General features: G+C 50.2%; 1 protein-coding gene across 2 annotated transcripts; it reads right to left on the bottom strand.

The window, feature by feature from the left end:
• Nucleotides 1-721: 721 nt before the first annotated feature.
• On the bottom strand, nucleotides 722-16,012 carry LOC115399187 (protein piccolo). 2 transcript variants are annotated; one of them, XM_030106449.1, is made up of 21 exons: nucleotides 15,081-16,012; nucleotides 14,958-15,008; nucleotides 14,653-14,822; nucleotides 14,497-14,538; nucleotides 14,201-14,327; nucleotides 14,023-14,127; nucleotides 13,678-13,896; nucleotides 13,452-13,598; nucleotides 13,146-13,367; nucleotides 12,834-13,052; nucleotides 12,594-12,740; nucleotides 12,310-12,504; nucleotides 11,981-12,232; nucleotides 11,688-11,915; nucleotides 11,496-11,600; nucleotides 11,275-11,412; nucleotides 10,909-11,016; nucleotides 10,783-10,820; nucleotides 8,357-10,673; nucleotides 8,103-8,214; nucleotides 722-1,007 (listed from the first exon to the last, which is right to left on the bottom strand). In XM_030106449.1, exons 1-21 carry the CDS (start codon nucleotides 15,735-15,737, stop codon nucleotides 1,003-1,005), a joined length of 5,604 nt encoding a protein of 1,867 aa, XP_029962309.1. In that variant the 5' UTR covers nucleotides 15,738-16,012; the 3' UTR covers nucleotides 722-1,002. The 2 variants fall into 2 exon arrangements, with proteins under 2 accessions (XP_029962309.1, XP_029962308.1); XM_030106448.1 differs by lacking the exon at nucleotides 722-1,007 and adding an exon at nucleotides 1,526-2,342 and having other exon boundaries at nucleotides 14,201-14,326; nucleotides 14,496-14,538.
• Between the last annotated feature and the right edge of the window lie 770 nt (nucleotides 16,013-16,782).

The following is a 16,782-nucleotide window of genomic DNA, read 5'->3' as shown; positions in this document are numbered from 1 at the left end:
TTAAAAACCGCTCAAATCATTCTTTATCATTATTTAAAGCAGTAACTCACATTCTTGAACTATTGTGCACTTTTTTAACATAGGTGGCGTGGGTCCTCCGGCTTCTGGTCCCCAGGCTGCAGTCTCCAGGTATGCAGATGCATAATATTCCTCTGTTGGACAACAGCAGAAAGGCAGCTGCTGTCCCAACTTAATGTGGAGACAGACATCCAGCATTACATTCTTTCTCAGTCTACACACCATGTCTCACTCCCTCTGAGACAGAGACAGTGTTAGAGTTTGTCCAGCTCTAAAAGCAGAAGAAGAAATTCACAGGAGGCTCTGCACCAGCATTACATCTGGACATAAGACAATGAATGTGCTTCTACACCAGCGAGGAGGCGAGCCGATAGCGGGCTCTGGAAAAGCCTCCCAAGGAGGCAGGTTTTAGTGGTAATTCCAATGAATGACAAATAATAAATCCACTTGTTTGATGGCTGTGCCTTAGGGCTACTTTTAAATCACCCATTGCTATGTGGGTCATAAATACATTGTATTTAAGTTAATACTCAGAATACTGGTTGTAAATGAAGGAAGATGAAGCACTCCACCTAAGAAATTTACCACTAGCTGCCATATTTTTTAAAGATTTTTAAAGATTTCTCTGTGTAGGCACCTGATAATCATCTTCTTTCTCATCGACAACTTTATTATCAACTTTTCGGTTCATCTCTTGACTGATGTATATGTTCTGTTAAAACTCAGTGATGAACATGTTGTCATTGGTCCAAGTCGGAGCTTCTCAAACTGGACCCGGTGTTCTGCCAGAGGAGCTTCTCAAACTGGACCCGGTGTTCTGCCGGCGGAGCTTCTCAAACTGGACCCGGTGTTCTGCCGGAGGAGCTTCTCAAACTGGACCCGGTGTTCTGCTGGAGGAGCTTCTCAAACTGGACCCGGTGTTCTGCCGGAGGAGCTTCTCAAACTGGACCCGGTGTTCTGCCGGAGGAGCTTCTCGGTAGACGATCAGTCTGTGATGAACATGTTATCTGGGGTAAAAGTGCTGCTTCATAACAAGTGCTGAGAAAACCAACTGACACATTCGTTTCTCTCTGGATCTGGACCACAAAATCAGGATAAACCTATTGATGTACGGAAAATACAAATTTGCAACCACCATGAAATGTTACAGCTGAGATTAAAAAAAAAAATCAGTATCTGACGACATGTTGTGCTTTCAAATTATCTTCCACATTAAATTACTGTTAAAATTAAAAAAAAAAGAAAAAACAAATCTAGCAATAACTGAAGACTAGCAGGTCTAAATCTGATTAATTCCAGATAAAATCAGGACAAAAAAAAGCAAAAAATTTTTCATGGAAACCTAAAAAATAAACTGGACTGAAAAAAAAAGTTTTTCTTTCAAATACTGGGAAGACATTTTGAAAAAGGTTCCCCCGTTGCTTTAAAACTCAAGTTAGATCCCCCTTCTTCTTCATCCTTACTGTGTTTGAAACAACTTAACATTTATTCAGGCAGAGGTCAGAAACATGAGACCGAAGAACTTTATTGATCAGAAGCACAAAGTAAAAATATCTCTACAGAGAAATAATTGATGAGGACTTTTACCTTCTTAAAGGAAATCACAGGGAACTTTTTTTTTTTCTTTTTTAGAACTTCCTGACATCTGTCGGAGCTGAGACTACAAAGAAAAGCACAGTGACCCCAAAAACTGAGCGAGGGGACGAGGACCCCTCAGGTCCCCTCGGAGGAAGCGCTGACCTCCAGGTCCCACTTCTCCAGGAAGTCCTGCAGGTTGAGATTGAACACATCGATGCCTTTGGGTGACAGGTGCACCCCATCGGCGCGGTACAGGCCCGTGTTGGCCCCACAGCGGATGTTGTCGTGGGTCAGCGAGGTGCCGCCCAGCTCCGAGATGATGTTCTGGATGCGACGGTTGACCGTGGTGCGAACAAGGTCCACCTCGTGGTTATCAGACGAGTGGCGCCACACCCTCCGGGGGAGGATGTTGGACCAGACGAGAATGCACTGCGGGAAGATGCTCCGCATGGAGGTCAGGTCCTTTTTGACGGAGGCCAGCAGGTCGGTGGGGCTGTCGGTGCTCAGGTCGTTTCCGCCCAGGTGCACAATGAGGACATCTGGGTTGGGCCAGGTGACCTTCAGCTGGTGGAGTTGGGGCAGCAGCTGGGACCATGTCATGCCCTGAGTCCCCTTCCACCAGATGGTCACCCGGCTGGGATCCATGCCCAACTGCATACCTACCTCTGGAGACTTTGCCCGGGACTCGGCCCAGTAGACCAGCGAGTGACCACAGATCCAAACATTCTTGGGTTCACTGCTGGTCCCTGCAAAAATTGACAGAATGGTCTTTAAGTTAGAGTGCGGACCTCGAACCATCTGAGAAACAGGCAGCTTCCACAAAGACCTGCTGAACCGGACCACAGAACCAGCTTCAGTTATCACCAGTAAAAAAAAAAAAACATCTGCTGGGTGGAACAAACCAAAGATGGTCTGCGAGTTTGAAACCAGCAGATCTTTCTGGAATCTTAACAAGGCAATCTGAAAAAAAAAATCACAATTATCAGAATTTCTTTTCTCACTCCTGTAACTCTGAGCTGAACTAAAGATTTCCATATTGTTTGAACATGTGGCTTAAGTTACCTAGCTCGCTACATAAAATAGTATTTAAATGACTAAAGAGATAAACTACTCGAGGACCCTTTAAACTTTGCTTTCTGATGGATTTGTCATCCAAAGAGTTCCAATATCAGATCTACCAAGGACACAACACCAAGAACTCAAAAACATTTTACAGCAAAGAAACTCTTCAAAATGTCGGAGAGTTAAAAATTACCACCTACCTTCAGCTCACATTACACTTTCACGTTATAGCTTCCCACCATTTTCCAATCAAACGGGTCACCTACGCGAGGGCTTCAAGTCCCTAGCTAACAGGCTAATAATTACAGCTGCTTCATGCTAAAAGTTCACACAAACATGCAAAAGAAGCTACAACTGCAATCTGATTATTTCTGTTCTGTTCTAAAACAAAACTTTGTTCGTGTTCATCTACGAGCCCCTTCCAGAGATCAGAGCTTCGTTCAGGGAACAGAAAACAGTCTGACCCGCGTTCGCGTTTGGGTAACCGACACTGAATGCAAGAGAAGGCGGTCTGGTCTTTGATCCTTCAGGGTTCCCACGCTGCTACAAAAAAAAAAAAAAAAAATCTTGTCCGTTGTCTATTTTCAGTGAAATATTCCCAAAATGTTTAAACTGAGATGGAGCTTGAGCTTCTTCCTCCCAAATTCCACTGATTGTGTTGCGACTCAGCCACGTCCTCCGCAGTGGTCTCGCATTATAACCCGCCGCATGCGTTTCTGATGTAGCTGTTGTAAAAGTTTGGTTTTCACGATCTTCTTCCACTTTTTTGCGTGTTGGCTGTGGCAAGTGGAGAAAATAGTCCCGGTGTGTATCCTTTGCAATGCATTGCAGCCATGGCGCAAGTAAGAGCATCCAGTGTAATAACAGCCATTGACTAGAATGGGGGCTGTGTGTTGTGCCTGGCATGCTGGGCCGCAACACTGTGCAAAATGTAAACAGCACACAATACTGTCCCCAGCACTTCCTGTGGTGCACTGCAGTGACAGATGAGCGTGAAGCCACCGAACAGTCGAGGTTGAGGATGATTGCTGAACAGAGTTGAGGGTGAAGCTTGAGAACACATTTCAACAGTGCAGGATAGTTTATCAAACTCCATCTATGAAGTCAACTGGCTGAACTGCCTTCATCTGTAAGCTGAAGTATTCAAAGATACCCTTAGTAAAAACTGAAGGAGCTGCAGATTACAGAGCATTCAACAGGCAGTGAAGGTCTGTCAAGGTCCCCCAGTGACCAATCCTGGTTCAGGCAGATTCTTGTTCCCGACTGAGTCGGTGCTGTAGTCTTCAAGAAATGTGTCAGTCCTTCTTATCCAAGCCATGTGGGAACCCTGAACTCTGGGATGAGTCCAGAATCCTCAAGTTGTGGCCTGTTGGTCTGCGGACGAGGGAGGGTGGGGTGAAAGCCAAGGTCACAGAGAGGTCAAATGCACCCCTGAAAAAGAATCTTGGACCTGGAAAACTGTACAGTGCTTTTTGTCTTCACTGTGATTATTTGGCCAATCAGATGTCAGAGAGGGCCCACAATAATTTTGGTGACATTTGGTTTCTGTTCCCAGAGGAACTCCACCCTGAAGCTCTTCTACGTCTCAAAAGACCAGACTCATCCCGAAGTCTGGTTACCGACCAGAGCGGGAGATGACAGACTTTACCTGTGGATGAGCACTGTGAGGACACGACTTGAAAATATTCAACAGGTTTAATTTATAGTCCAATAAGGATAAAAACTAAACTAAAAAGATCCAAAACAGATGAAAGAACGTCTCTCCAGGTTAGTCTTGTTGTAAAACATAAGCATCACAGAGTAGGTAACAGCTAACAGACTTTTACACTTATTAGGCTAATTCATAGGCAAGCAATAAACTTAGCTCAGGCACGTCGCTGCAACACAAGTATGACATACAGCTAACATTTAAAAATTTGTGGGGGTTTTTAAAATAGCATCGTATCCACTAACATTAGCATCACTGACTATAGGTGACAGCTGGAAGACGCAATCAAATATTTAAACTAATTGTAGTGATTACAGCTACTGTGGTCATTTGATATTAAAGATATTCAGTTAAGAAAAAGTGAAGCACAACATGCAAAAGTTATAGCTACCATTAAAAATCTTTAGAAAAGCATAATACCCACTTGTAACCCTGGCCCCAGGGCTACACATAAGGTTAGCAGCAGGATCTCAGAAAAATTCAGAAAAGAAACTTTTGTGACATTAATAGACGAGAAAAGATGACACCGAATAAATGTGTGGTAAGAGCAGCAACAGTGCGCCGTGCAGTGTCCCGTCAACACTCTTTCAAACCCGAGATCACAGATTAGCATTCATGGTAGCTGCAGTAAAGCTGTCATGCTAGCTATGAGTCCCACTGTAGTTCCTTGCTAACAAGTAACACCAACGGCAGCCAAGTGGAAACAATGAGGCAGATGTGAGGCCACTCGAACGTGGCATCAAACTCTTACAGGAAGAGCTCATCTATCCAGGAAATACAGGACCAGGACGGGTAGGAGGACTACAGGAAGGGCAGAACCTGAATAGCAGACACTGAAGCATTAGCTTCAGATCAACGTTTAACATTCAAACATTCCCGCACGACACGACTCGGCATACTCTTGATTTTCCATCTTAAAAAGGTGAAGGAAACATTGACGGCGATCGTCTTCATAACTCTAGCTCAGTTTCTTCTCGTGAACACAATGAGCCGTAAACTCTTAATGAAGTCATTACCACGAGAGAATTATGAACTTTAAGCGTGTGCTCGGATATCACAAAGGTTTCTGGGTAGACTGAGGAGACGTGACTTACCCTGAGCGGCATGACACAAAGGTCTGTAGAAAAACAAACTTAAGCCAAAATGGAGATAAGTCCTGGACTTCAGAATTGATCCTGACCGATGAGTTGGTCTGAGTCCTGGACCAATGAAGCCTGATCAGAACCACCTTCTACGTCTTAGTGGATTCCATCATATGGTTGAGGCAAACGCCAACGGACGTGGACATCTCAGTCTTTGCATTGTTGCAGAACATCGGCAGTTGTTGGTACTTCACACCTGATCGAGCGCCGCTAGCTAAAGTCATCTACAGCGTTTACACTCGGTGGTCAGTGTGAGGAGTACAGCTCATTTATCAGCACACGGCACAGGACCCAGCGTTTGACAGAAAATCAACTGATGAGCATACAGACCTCCAGAAAATTTGTAGGGGTTTTTCCCCCCCAGCATTTTATATGTTTATATATGTCCTGTTGTTGGGCTATAAGTAAAAACATTAAACATGTCTTGCATGTTTTCACTAAGACTGCAGTTCCTAGTTTGCCCATTCAGGATTTCATGTACTTTATTTATAATAAAAATTCAATTTGTTTATAACTATTTCAAAGTGTATTGAATCTGAACATTTTCAGGATGTACTAGTATTTTTGTTTTGCACCTAAACAAAGAGAAAAAAAGCGTGTGGTGGCCCAGATGATCTCAAACTGCAGCTGTATGTAGAGTCCATATGTGGTGGGAGTACAAATACTCAGTACTCACATTATTCTGAGCTGGTAGCTCACTCATCCATTGACCACAGAGCGTAACTGAGCTGAAGCTGGAAGACCCGTTTAAATCTCATCGCTGTAGAAAATTGTAAAAACTGACACTAACTGTGCTTTATAACAAAAAAAAAGTGAAGCTATCCTTTCAGAGCAAGCATGGCTGTATCAGTAAAAACCACAAAAATAACAATAGCTATATTTTTAATGGAAGTGAGATGCAGATATATATGTGACCACTGGACACTGCTACAGTAAAGATAAAAAAAAGGAATCTGAACTTCAACGACAACGGTCTCGACTCGGTAGCTACCACACGTCGACACAAAGCAAATAAGCAGAGCGCATGTTACTGAAAACATCTAATACGGACAATCTGAAATCTGTCCAACCCATGTGGAAAACGGATCTAAATGAAAGAAATCCAGAGGCAAAATGGCAAAAAACAACACAAAGAAAACCAAAAGACTGGTCAAGATTAAGAAGGAAATCTAATCTTGTATCTAATCTATTCTTGAGACATTATCTATCATATGTGGAACAATTGCTGTTTCTGGAGAGTCTCTCTCCTGCATGTTTTAGCTCTCTCCCAGGCTTCAATACACCTAAATGCACTGACAGGCTCATTACTGGGCTTCAAGTGTGTTTCAGATTCAGGTGTGTTCAAGCAGAAAGAGAGCTCAAACATGTAGGACATGGATTCTCCAGGAATAGGGTTGAGCATCCCTGCAGTAGAGTCAGACTCAATGATTTCACTGTTTGTTGTGGTCAAAGAGACCACTCCTCTTCCTGGGCACTTATATAAAAATGATGGGATTCGGCTTCCAAATGGCTTATTTTATTAAAATGCAAGGATACCCAGTCTCCAGCATATGGCCAATGGATTAGAGAGGTTATGCTTCATTTATTTAAAAAGAAATTGATATGCTATCAGGAGGTCCACCAGAAAATGCAGTTACCTGGCAGTCATTTACCTGTTTTGTTTTTTAGAAAACATGGCAGCTGCCCACATTCTCAGTGTTTGAAAATGTACTTTTTTTTAAGTATTACAGATGGTTCAATAACTGTAAGGGTGTACAGGTTAATAAGAAATTGATAGGAAGGTTTAAATTGCTTTGTTCTATATATCTGTAAATAACGACACTAATTTTTATTTTTTTTAAGCTAGCTACGATAACAGCCTTGGAAAACTGGGAAGGGATGTGGACCTAATTGCCACAGGTTCAGGCTGTACATAGTATCTGAACTAAAGCAAGTCTGACACCACTTTATTTTAAGCTTTCTGGACTCGGTTGGACCAGATAAACCAAAACTAGATATCAGAGAAGAAACTACATGGGGAAAAAAAAGAAAAAGACGTTACTGTGTGGAGATGAAACTTCAAGCCGGCTTCTTTTCTTGATCGCCGAGTCGAATCAGTGAGCTCAGAGGGGACGGCTTAACTTTTAAACGCTGCGAATCACTTCGACACGAAGAGAGTGTCTTAAAGTTAGCATCATAGTTCCTCTGCGAGTTGTGGCATTCTCTATACTGAGCGTGCTCGGAGACTAACGTACGTTAGCTACAGTCCGTCTGACTGGGGACGGACTGAGGCGTTTGTTGAAGGAGGGGCTAGCTTAAAGGAATCGTCCGCGTGAGGCTGATCTCCGCTCACAGGTTGAACTCACTGCGAGTAAGAGGAAGAGAACTTCCTTCATGCCACCATGCAGAATTTCTGGGCTTTGTTCTTATGCCTGGACTTGTAACGTGAAGAAGAAAAAAAAAACATTAACTCGGCTGTAAGTTCCTGTCGAGGTGAATCAGAAAGAAAACTGTGATACAATCAGAGAGGAAGTACAAGAAGAAAACCTTTGTAAAATCCCTGGAAGTTAAAGTCTGATGGTTAGCTGGATTTGCGTGACTGAACGGACTGATACCTGCACAGGCAAGCGGGACGTCTTTGATCTTCTCTCCGCGCTTCTTTCGGTTGAGCATCTCTTTGTACTGCTGCTCCCTTTTGTCCAATATCCTCTGATTGTACAGATCCAGCTGCAACACAAAAGCACGAGGACTGTGTAAAGACCGGGATCAGAGGTCATCAAGAATATGTACGGGCTAAAAACAAGTCTTCGACCAAATGACAAAAGAAAAACAGAAGTGACCATGGCACAAGCAGATGAACTGATCATACCTTCTCCTTCTGCTTGGCCTTCACTTCGTCGTCTGTCTCTGAGGCCAGGTGACTGGGGGACAGGGAAGTCTCCGTTGGTAAACTGAACTGGACCGACTTGACCGGTTTGGCCGATGGCTGCGCCGCAAGAGATTTGACCGTCTCTATGACCTTCAGACACCGGGCCACTGTGGTGGAGATGGCTGAGCCACAGTTAGCCGAAGGAGTGGAGGTCACTGGTGTTGGTAACGTCGGCAAGGTCGGCAGAGATGTCATAGGAGGCTGCAGAGGATCAGGGCTGGCTGCTGATGGAGGAGGACGACCGATAAAGGGCAAGACTGAATGAGCGGTTAGGGGAGCAAAAGGAGGAGGCCCAAGAGGACGTTTGGGTGGAGGACCAGGAGGAGGTCCAGGAGGAGGTCCCAGTCTCTTTTGAGGTTGTGGGGTTACGGAAGGAGCCATAATCCCCTGGCTTGTGGATGTGGAGGGCTGAGGAAGGGAGGCGTCGGTCCCGAGCGCAAGTGGCCAGTTGACTGACGGCGTCGGGTGATGGTAGTGAGAGGGTGGAGGCCCTGGGGGAGCTGTAGGAGGGGTGGTGGGGGGAGAACTGCCCATCGACTTGGTCAAACTGTGAAGCTGCTGCGCCCTCTTCAGAGCCTCAAACTCCTGCGGGTCCAAAAATCCGTCGTAATCTGAGGCAGCAGCTTTGTGTTTGCCGAGCGGCTCCAGGCTGGAGGATCTGGCCGGGGAGGGAGAATGGACGTGATCCATCTCAACAGACCCAGTTCTGCCAGCTCGTGGATCAGTTTTTGGCGAGGACACAGCCTCTCTTTCTAAGGACGACGACTTCAGGCCATACAGTTTCTCCTGCGCTTTGCTGGCCAGTTTGGACACCTCTCCAGAACTCAGCTTCAGGCCAATGGTACGGAGCAGACTTTGGATCTTGTTGTACGGTTCAACATTTGGTTCCTCATTCGATTTATCCATTGAGGACGGTTTTGGACTCGGCGGCCTGTTCTCCACTTCTCGGGACACACTGGGCGGTTCTTGAGCAAATCCCACAATCTGGGAGAAGCCCTTACCGTCCCGGAGAGCGCGCTCGTGAGGCAGGAGGTCATCGTCCACACAGACCGGTTCTGGTGGATTCACAGCCATGGATTTCTTATTCAGCATGTCCAGAAAGCGGTCCAGGGGGGGCTTCTCTGTGGGAGGTGAAATGCTGGATACAGCGAACTCTGGTTTGGGAGAGGGACTTCGAGGAGGAGGAAGATGTCGAGGCTCGATGGGAGAAGACGGTCTGAAAGGTGCCTGGGCAGAGGAAGAGGTGGTGGAGGAAACGGGGGTGTGTGACAGAGGCAGACCAGAAGCAGCAGGAGCCTGTTTGGAGACAGGTGGAGGAGGACCACAGGGTTCTGAAGACTGACTCGGTTTGGACGGACCATAAGGGTCGTAGGACCGGTCAGCATACGTTGAGTCGTAGTAACGATCTTCGTAAGGCTCATCGTAAACATCATAGCGGTCGGTGTAGCGAGGCTCTGGGGGGTCGCCATAGGGACGACTTTCAAACGGTCGGTCACCGTATGGATGCTCGCTGTACGGCCGATCAGGGTAGGGTCGGCTGGTGTACGGATCACCGTAGCGATCAGCGTAACGCCGATCGTCATAAGGACTGTATGGCCGGCTGTAATAGGGATCATCATAAGGAGGGTGGCGGGGCAAATCGTGTCCTTCGGGTCTCTTCTTCAGGATGGATCGGACTGGTTTATACTCTGTGAGCGGGACTGCGATCCTTCCGTGGTCGTAGTCTATGCAGGTCCTCTGTCCAGGGTCCAGTCCTCGAGGGTCCACCAGCACCTTCTTGTAAGCAATGATCTCATTCAGCTCCTCCAGCTCCCGTTTCTTCCTCGCCAATTCGTCATCCACGACCGCTCCCCGCCGACGAGGACTCGGCTCTCTCCTCCTCTTGTGGCTTTCGTCGCGCTCCTTGCTGGTTTTGCTCCTCTTCTTCGCCGCCTTGTCTTTGCTCTTCTCTCTGCTCCTGCTGCGACTCCTGCTGGAGCTCTTGCTGGAGCTGCCGCTGCGGCTCTTGGAGCGGCGGCGCGTCCGTTCGCGGCTGTGCCGGTGCCTGCTGCTCCGGCGGTCACGCTCGACGCTCGGGCTGCGCCTCCTTTTGAGGACGCGTCCAAACTGATCTCTGGGCGGGCTCCTGCTCTTACTGCTGCTGTGGGCGTCGTGCCGCCGCCGTGTGACACTGGATTCCCTCCTGCTGCTCTTACTATCCTGCGCCCTTAGGTTTTTGACCACGGCCTTCAGCTTGTCCTGCTCTGGTTTTGATTTCCTGTAAAGTCACAAGAAGTTGGATCAGTGTGATCAACATATCCAAGACCAACAGAATGAGTCAAAACCTTTCTGTTTTATTTTTCATATCAGCGTGAAAGAGAACTTACTGAGGCTGCTCTGAAGGCTTGGCCAGTTTGATGGTCATCTAAGGAGAGAGACATCCCAGAAGTAAAAACTGAGAACCATCTCCAGTGAGGAAAACGAACTTCTCCGGCGGTATGAATCCACCTCACCTTCCCTTTGGAGGCTCCTACTCCTCCCAGTTTCCTGACGGACAGGAAGACGCTCTCGGTGAAGCGTTTGATGCGGATAGCCTGGTGCCCACCCTCCGCTGTTTCATGCTTAAAGACACAAGAAGACAAGGGTAGGCCAATCAATTCCTCACAGAAATATCGAGCGAAATAGGAAGGCCGACACCGATCTAGTTAATTTTCAGAATAAAACATTGTGTGTTATAAACAAATCCAAGAGAAAACACTGCAACATGTTCCGTTTGTTACAGGATTAAGTAAAATTCAAGTAAGTAAGTGTAAGTAAGCTATATCTACGTAATATGTTTTCAAGCGTTTTTTGAAAGCATCCACTGAGGCCAGACTTACTGGGACCACGCTGAACTCCACCTTCTCGTTGAGCTCCAGCTTCTTCTTCTCGATGACCTCGGACATGTGGAAGAACAGCTGAGGGTTCTGGGAGCACTTGATGAGTCCCGAATCGTTGGAGAATTCAATCACGATGCCCTGAGATGGCAAGAAACGTCAGAGCTGCTCACGGGGTCGCACTGAGGTCAGACGGAGGTCAGACGGAGGTCAGAAGAGCTCACCTGCCGCCGCTGCTCGATGGACTCCTCGAAAGAGTCGGGCAGGATCTCCACGAAGGTGGCTCGCTCCTCTTTGGACTCTCTGTTGGTGGCGATGTTGAAACGCACCTTCACGATAAGACAGGGAGGAGAAGAGAGGAGTTCACAGACGTTCGACGGAGAGCGGACACAGGAGTGTCTCCAGCAGGTCCGCACCTTGTCTCCGTCCAACATGGTGGCCGTGCTCAGCAGGTCTCGCGGGCTGAAGGTGAGCAGCTTCTGTTGTCCATCGATGGTCATCACCAGCCGACCAGTCTCCACCTCTGCTTTAGCTCCACCCCGAGACGCCGGTAGCGGCGCCTCCGTCACCTTCTCCTCCTCGGGTTCCGTCTTCACCTCCGGGTCTCCTCCTCCTCCATCTTCATCCATTTTCTCCTCCTTCACCTGAAAAGCATCATTTTAATTCGTCTGTCCTGAAGCAGGAGAGCCACCATGCAGGGATCATTCACCTTTATGGGGGGCGTCTGTCCATCGTCTGTGCCTCCCTGCTCCTTTAGCTTCTTAGGCCCCTCCCCTTCCTGCTCCTTCTTCTCCTCCTCCTCCTCTTTCTCCTTCTCCTCCTTCTCCTTTGGCTCCCTCTTAATCTTGATCTCCTTACGGGGGTTCCTGGAAATGGCTCTGAGGACGGTGCCTTCGAATCGCTCCTTGCTGATATCGTCCATCGAGTCTGGATCTCTGACAGTGAAGCCAAGTGGCGTCCACTGCAGGAGGACATCAGAGGACAGGTCCATCAGGTCCACCGGGACCATCAGGAACTCGAGGCTCCTTCAATGCTCACCTTGTCTTTAGCTGCTGCTAATGCCGCCACCACCTCCTCCTTCTTCTTCCTCTCCTCCTCCCTCTCCTGCTGTTCCTGTTCTTCCTTCTTCCTCCTCGCCTCCTCCTCCTCCTTACGCTTCTTCTGTCCCAGCAGAATCGGGTCCCCCACCGCCGCCATTCTCCTCAGCCTGATTGCCCTCTTCTTTGACTTCACCTGCAGACCGAAGCAAGAGACCAGGTCAGCGGAGTCTGGGTCTAACGGGGTCAGCAGGGTCCAAGTCTGAGGCTCTCTGCGGGACTCACCATGGCCGTGGTGAACTCCACCTCCTTGTTTAGGTCGTTGCTGTTGAACTCGGAGTCACTGAAGTTTTCAAAGAGGTCAAAGGGCAACTCGCCGTGTTCGTCTGACTTCACGACGCCCTCGTCGTCTCCCAGATTCACGATGACCCCCTAGAACAGCAGAACCACCAGAGACAGAGAGTGCGTGTGTGTCTATGTCAGGGGGTTTGTGGGTGCGTGTGTGTGTGTGTGTGTGTGTGTTACCAGGCAGCGGGTCTCCTTGGTGTAGCTAAAGGTGAAGGGGATTTTGGGCCGGATGTTGGCTGCCCTCCTCTTCCGGGTCACCTGGTCCACCAGCAGGTTGATCAACACGTGGTCGTTCTTCAGGAGCGTGAAGGAGCAGTCGCGGTGGTCAAAGGTCACGTTCGTGGGGACCGGTCCAATGTTGGCGCTGATCTGACCTGGGAACCCTCGCGTGGTGGGCTGAGGAGGAGGAGGAGGAGGTTAAAACACACAGACGTCTGCACAGTGCTCTGCACAGGGGCAGAGCCACAGCTGAGAGGAGGCGGGGCTTACCGTGGGCTCGATGATGGGCTGGGTAACGATGCCCTCGTACAGCTCGGGGTCCAGCTTCAAGTTGGTCAGCAGCTCCTCCTTGAAGTTGCTGCTCCCCTGGGACTCCTCCTTGCTGGCATCCTTGCTCGCCTCCTTGCTGGCCTCCTTGGTGGCGGAGCAGAGCGTGAGGAGCAGCGGCTCCTTCGCCCGCTGGAGCCTGATGGCTCGCTTCTCCGCCTTCAGCTGACACAAACACACCAGAGGAGTTCCCGTTACGTCTGCGAACCGAACGTCCCACCTCCTCCGGACAAAGCCACGCCTCCTCACCTCCATCATGGTGAATTCCACCTCCTCTCCGACGTCCTCCGCCGCGAAGTCCACATCACTGAAGTTCTCCTGGATGTCGAAGGGCAGCTCGCCATGCTCTTCACAGCGGATCACCCCCTCAGTGTCCTTCAAGCTGAGGATCACCCCCTTCACACACACACACACACCCACAGTCACCACAGGATGCACCCTGCTGTCCCGGCCTCGCTGACCCCCCTTCACCTACCCTGAGCCGGGTCTCCTTGGTGTGTGTGAAGGTGGAGGGGATCTTGGGTCGGATGTTGGTGGCTCTGCGTTTCTCCGTCACGATGTTGTTGAGGACGTTGAGCAGAACCTGGTCGTCCTTCAGCAGCGTCACCGAGCTGTCCTTCCTCTCAAAGGTCAGGTTGGTCCTCAGAGGACCCAGGTTCACAAAGACCTGCCCAGGGTACTGACGCTCACCAGGCTACACACACACACACACACACACACACACACACACACACACACACACACACAGATTACCACTGAGTTGGTCCGAGGGGAGGGTCAGAGTGTGCTGACGGGCTGACTGGGGTGGGGTGGGCCTCACCTGAGGCTCTACGATGGGTTGAGAGACCACAGCCTCGTAGATCTCCGGGTCCACGTTCTCAGTTCCTCCTGGAGCCACTTTCACATCTGTGGCAATCTGGTTGTTCTGCCGGCACAGGCGAACACATCAGGAGAGGCTGCTGAGGGCAGTGGTGACGGAGGCGGCGTCTGGGACTTACCTTCTCCTTACAGGCGGTGAAGTGAACTCTGACCCCGGGCGTCATGGCTTTGGGGTTACCGAAGAAGACGTCAAAGCTGAAGGAGAACTTCTCCAGATCTTCTCTTTCAATGTAGCCGAAAGTCGGCTGCAGAAAGACATGGAGCTTACGAGGGGGCGGGACAACACCAACCAAGGCGCAAAGACAGATACAGATGGGGCGGAGCAAACTGTCGGAGGGGGCGGAGCAAAGGGAGGCACAGAGTGGGCGGAGCAAAAGGAGCCTAAGTGGGAGCAGAGTAAAAAAGCTTTTCTCACCCAATGAAAGAAATGATTCCTGTTGATCTACCAGGAGGAGGCCTGAAAAACACAGTGTTTAAAACACACACACACCATATGCAGTAATACACACACACACACACACACACACACACACACACACACACACACACACACACACAGAGTACCACTCACTTCTCGTAGGTGCGTTTTCCCAGCAGGCCGAGGGCTTTGGGGGGTTTGCTGCCTTCATCTTTGGGTTTGGGGGGCTCGGTGCCGGACGGCACAGCGGGCGGTTCTTCGGGGGGGTTGGCGGTGTCAGCGGGGGCGGAGTCAGTGGGCGGGGCTGAGATCAGAGCTTTGATCTGTGGAGACACGACGACGGTGAGGATCAATGAGAACTGTGAGGGGGTCTGATCAGAACCCGAACCGGTCCAACAGGCTGAAGACGGTCCGATTAGTGAAGACCCCCCAGCACCCCCCCCTGGTTCAGGACTCACCCACTCCGGCTGATCGGGTGGAGGGTTCGGCATCGGCGGCTCCACCACCGGCTGAAAACGGAGAAAAGTGACAAATCAAACTGAAATTCAACTGACGACCTTGTCGGTCCCAGTACCACTCACCTCTGGGGGCCAGGCGGTTGGGGGGTAAGCCGGGAACCCAAAGGGGGGCATGCAGCCGGGTGGGGGGACTGGGGGGAACGCTGCGGGGTCCGGGGGAGGAATCCCGACAGGAGGCACCGGAGGGGGGAGGACAGGGCCTGGGGGAACGGGTCCTGGAGGAGGCACGGGCTCATGTCCCCACGGTTCACGGGGGCCCCAACCGGGCGGAGGCCCCCAGCCTGGGGGTGGCGGACCGTTATCCCGGGCCCAGTCCTCAGGTGGAAGCCGGGGCCCCCTCCAGTCCTCTGGGGGAAAGCGTCTCCAGTACTCCCGTTCCCGCATCCAGTCCTCAGGAGGGGGCGGCCAGTCGTCCGGATGGGGCCCAAAGCCGGGGGGAGGCGGTCCTCTAGGTCCCCACCCCCCAGGGGGTGGCGGGCCCCAGCCTCCAGGTGGTGGAGGAGGACCCCAGCCTCCGGGAGGAGGCGGGCCCCAGCCTCCGGGAGGTGGAGGGCCCCACCCGTCAGGAGGAGGCGGGCCCCAACCCCCGGGAGGCGGAGGGCCCCAGCCGTCAGGAGGAGGAGGGCCCCAGCCGGGAGGGCCCATGTCGAAGGGAGGTCTGTCTTCACCGGGCGGCCGCACTAAGGGTCTGTCCCGGGTCGGTCCGTCTCCGCGGCCCATGGCTGCCGGGAAGCCCGGGGGCCGCTTGTCCTGGGGGGGCGCTCACCACCAAAACACACCGGACTGGCTCCGGACACAGCAGACCGCCAGAGCCGCAACAGACCCGGGGCGGGAGAGCCAGGCGCGCAGCGGGGCCGCAGCCAGAACCGGACCGGCAGAACAAGACGAGCGGCGGAGCCGCAGCAGAACCGGTTCGGCAGAACCAGGCCGCCGAAATGAAAGTTCTGAAGCCGCTCCGAGCTCCGAGACGCGGACCGGATGTTGGTTTTGCGGGGAAATGAGGTTTAATGGCGGCGAGCAAGAAGCGTGGACTCTCCGGAGCAGCTCTGCCTGGCGGCGGGGAGGAGAACTGCACCTAACGACCACCTGCTTCATCTCTCATCCACCTTCCGTCCGGGGCGGATGTCAGAGATCAGTCTCCCTTCTCAGTCGATGCCACTCCAGAACAGGGCCAAAAGTCTGAAACTGAAAAAAGTCTAGAGTAGAGTATTACTTTATTGATCCCAAAAAAATCTTTCTGAACGTGAAAGAAGATAAAAGATGGTGAAAAAAAGTAACCCCCCCCCCCCCCCCCCCCCCCCCCCCCCATGTGAAAACAAACAAACTGGAAAAACGTTGCATCCACTCATTTTTATTTTGGATGCTTATTTATTTTTTTTTTTCAAGGTGAAAGCTTGAACCATCTGTTTCAAATTTAATTTCTTTGAGTATAATTAGCAAACCTTCTGGCCTTCATGATGGTTGAGGTCAAGAATCAAATCCACTGAGTCTTTTGACAGTAAAGAGGGAAGTGGGAAGTGTTTTTTAGCAAAAATACACACCTGAAAAAAACTTTGTTATGGCTTTATCTAATCCCTATGTGGTTTTTCAAATGCTGCAAAAGTGTCGCCAAAGAAGAGCTCATCAAAAACACCATGACATTCTTCACCTCTGGGCTAGTGTTTAGGGCGGTGACTTTGACAGGTAAGCGACTTCTCATCGAGATAAGCTCCATAGAGGACCATGCTGCTCCTTTTTTATTTTCATACATTGAAAAGTAGTTTTA

Source organism: Salarias fasciatus, chromosome 13 (assembly GCF_902148845.1).
Source record: "Salarias fasciatus chromosome 13, fSalaFa1.1, whole genome shotgun sequence".
NCBI classification, from domain to species: domain Eukaryota; kingdom Metazoa; phylum Chordata; class Actinopteri; order Blenniiformes; family Blenniidae; genus Salarias; species Salarias fasciatus.
Note: the sequence above shows the minus strand (reverse complement) of the source record. Positions and strands in the feature narration are given on the sequence as shown.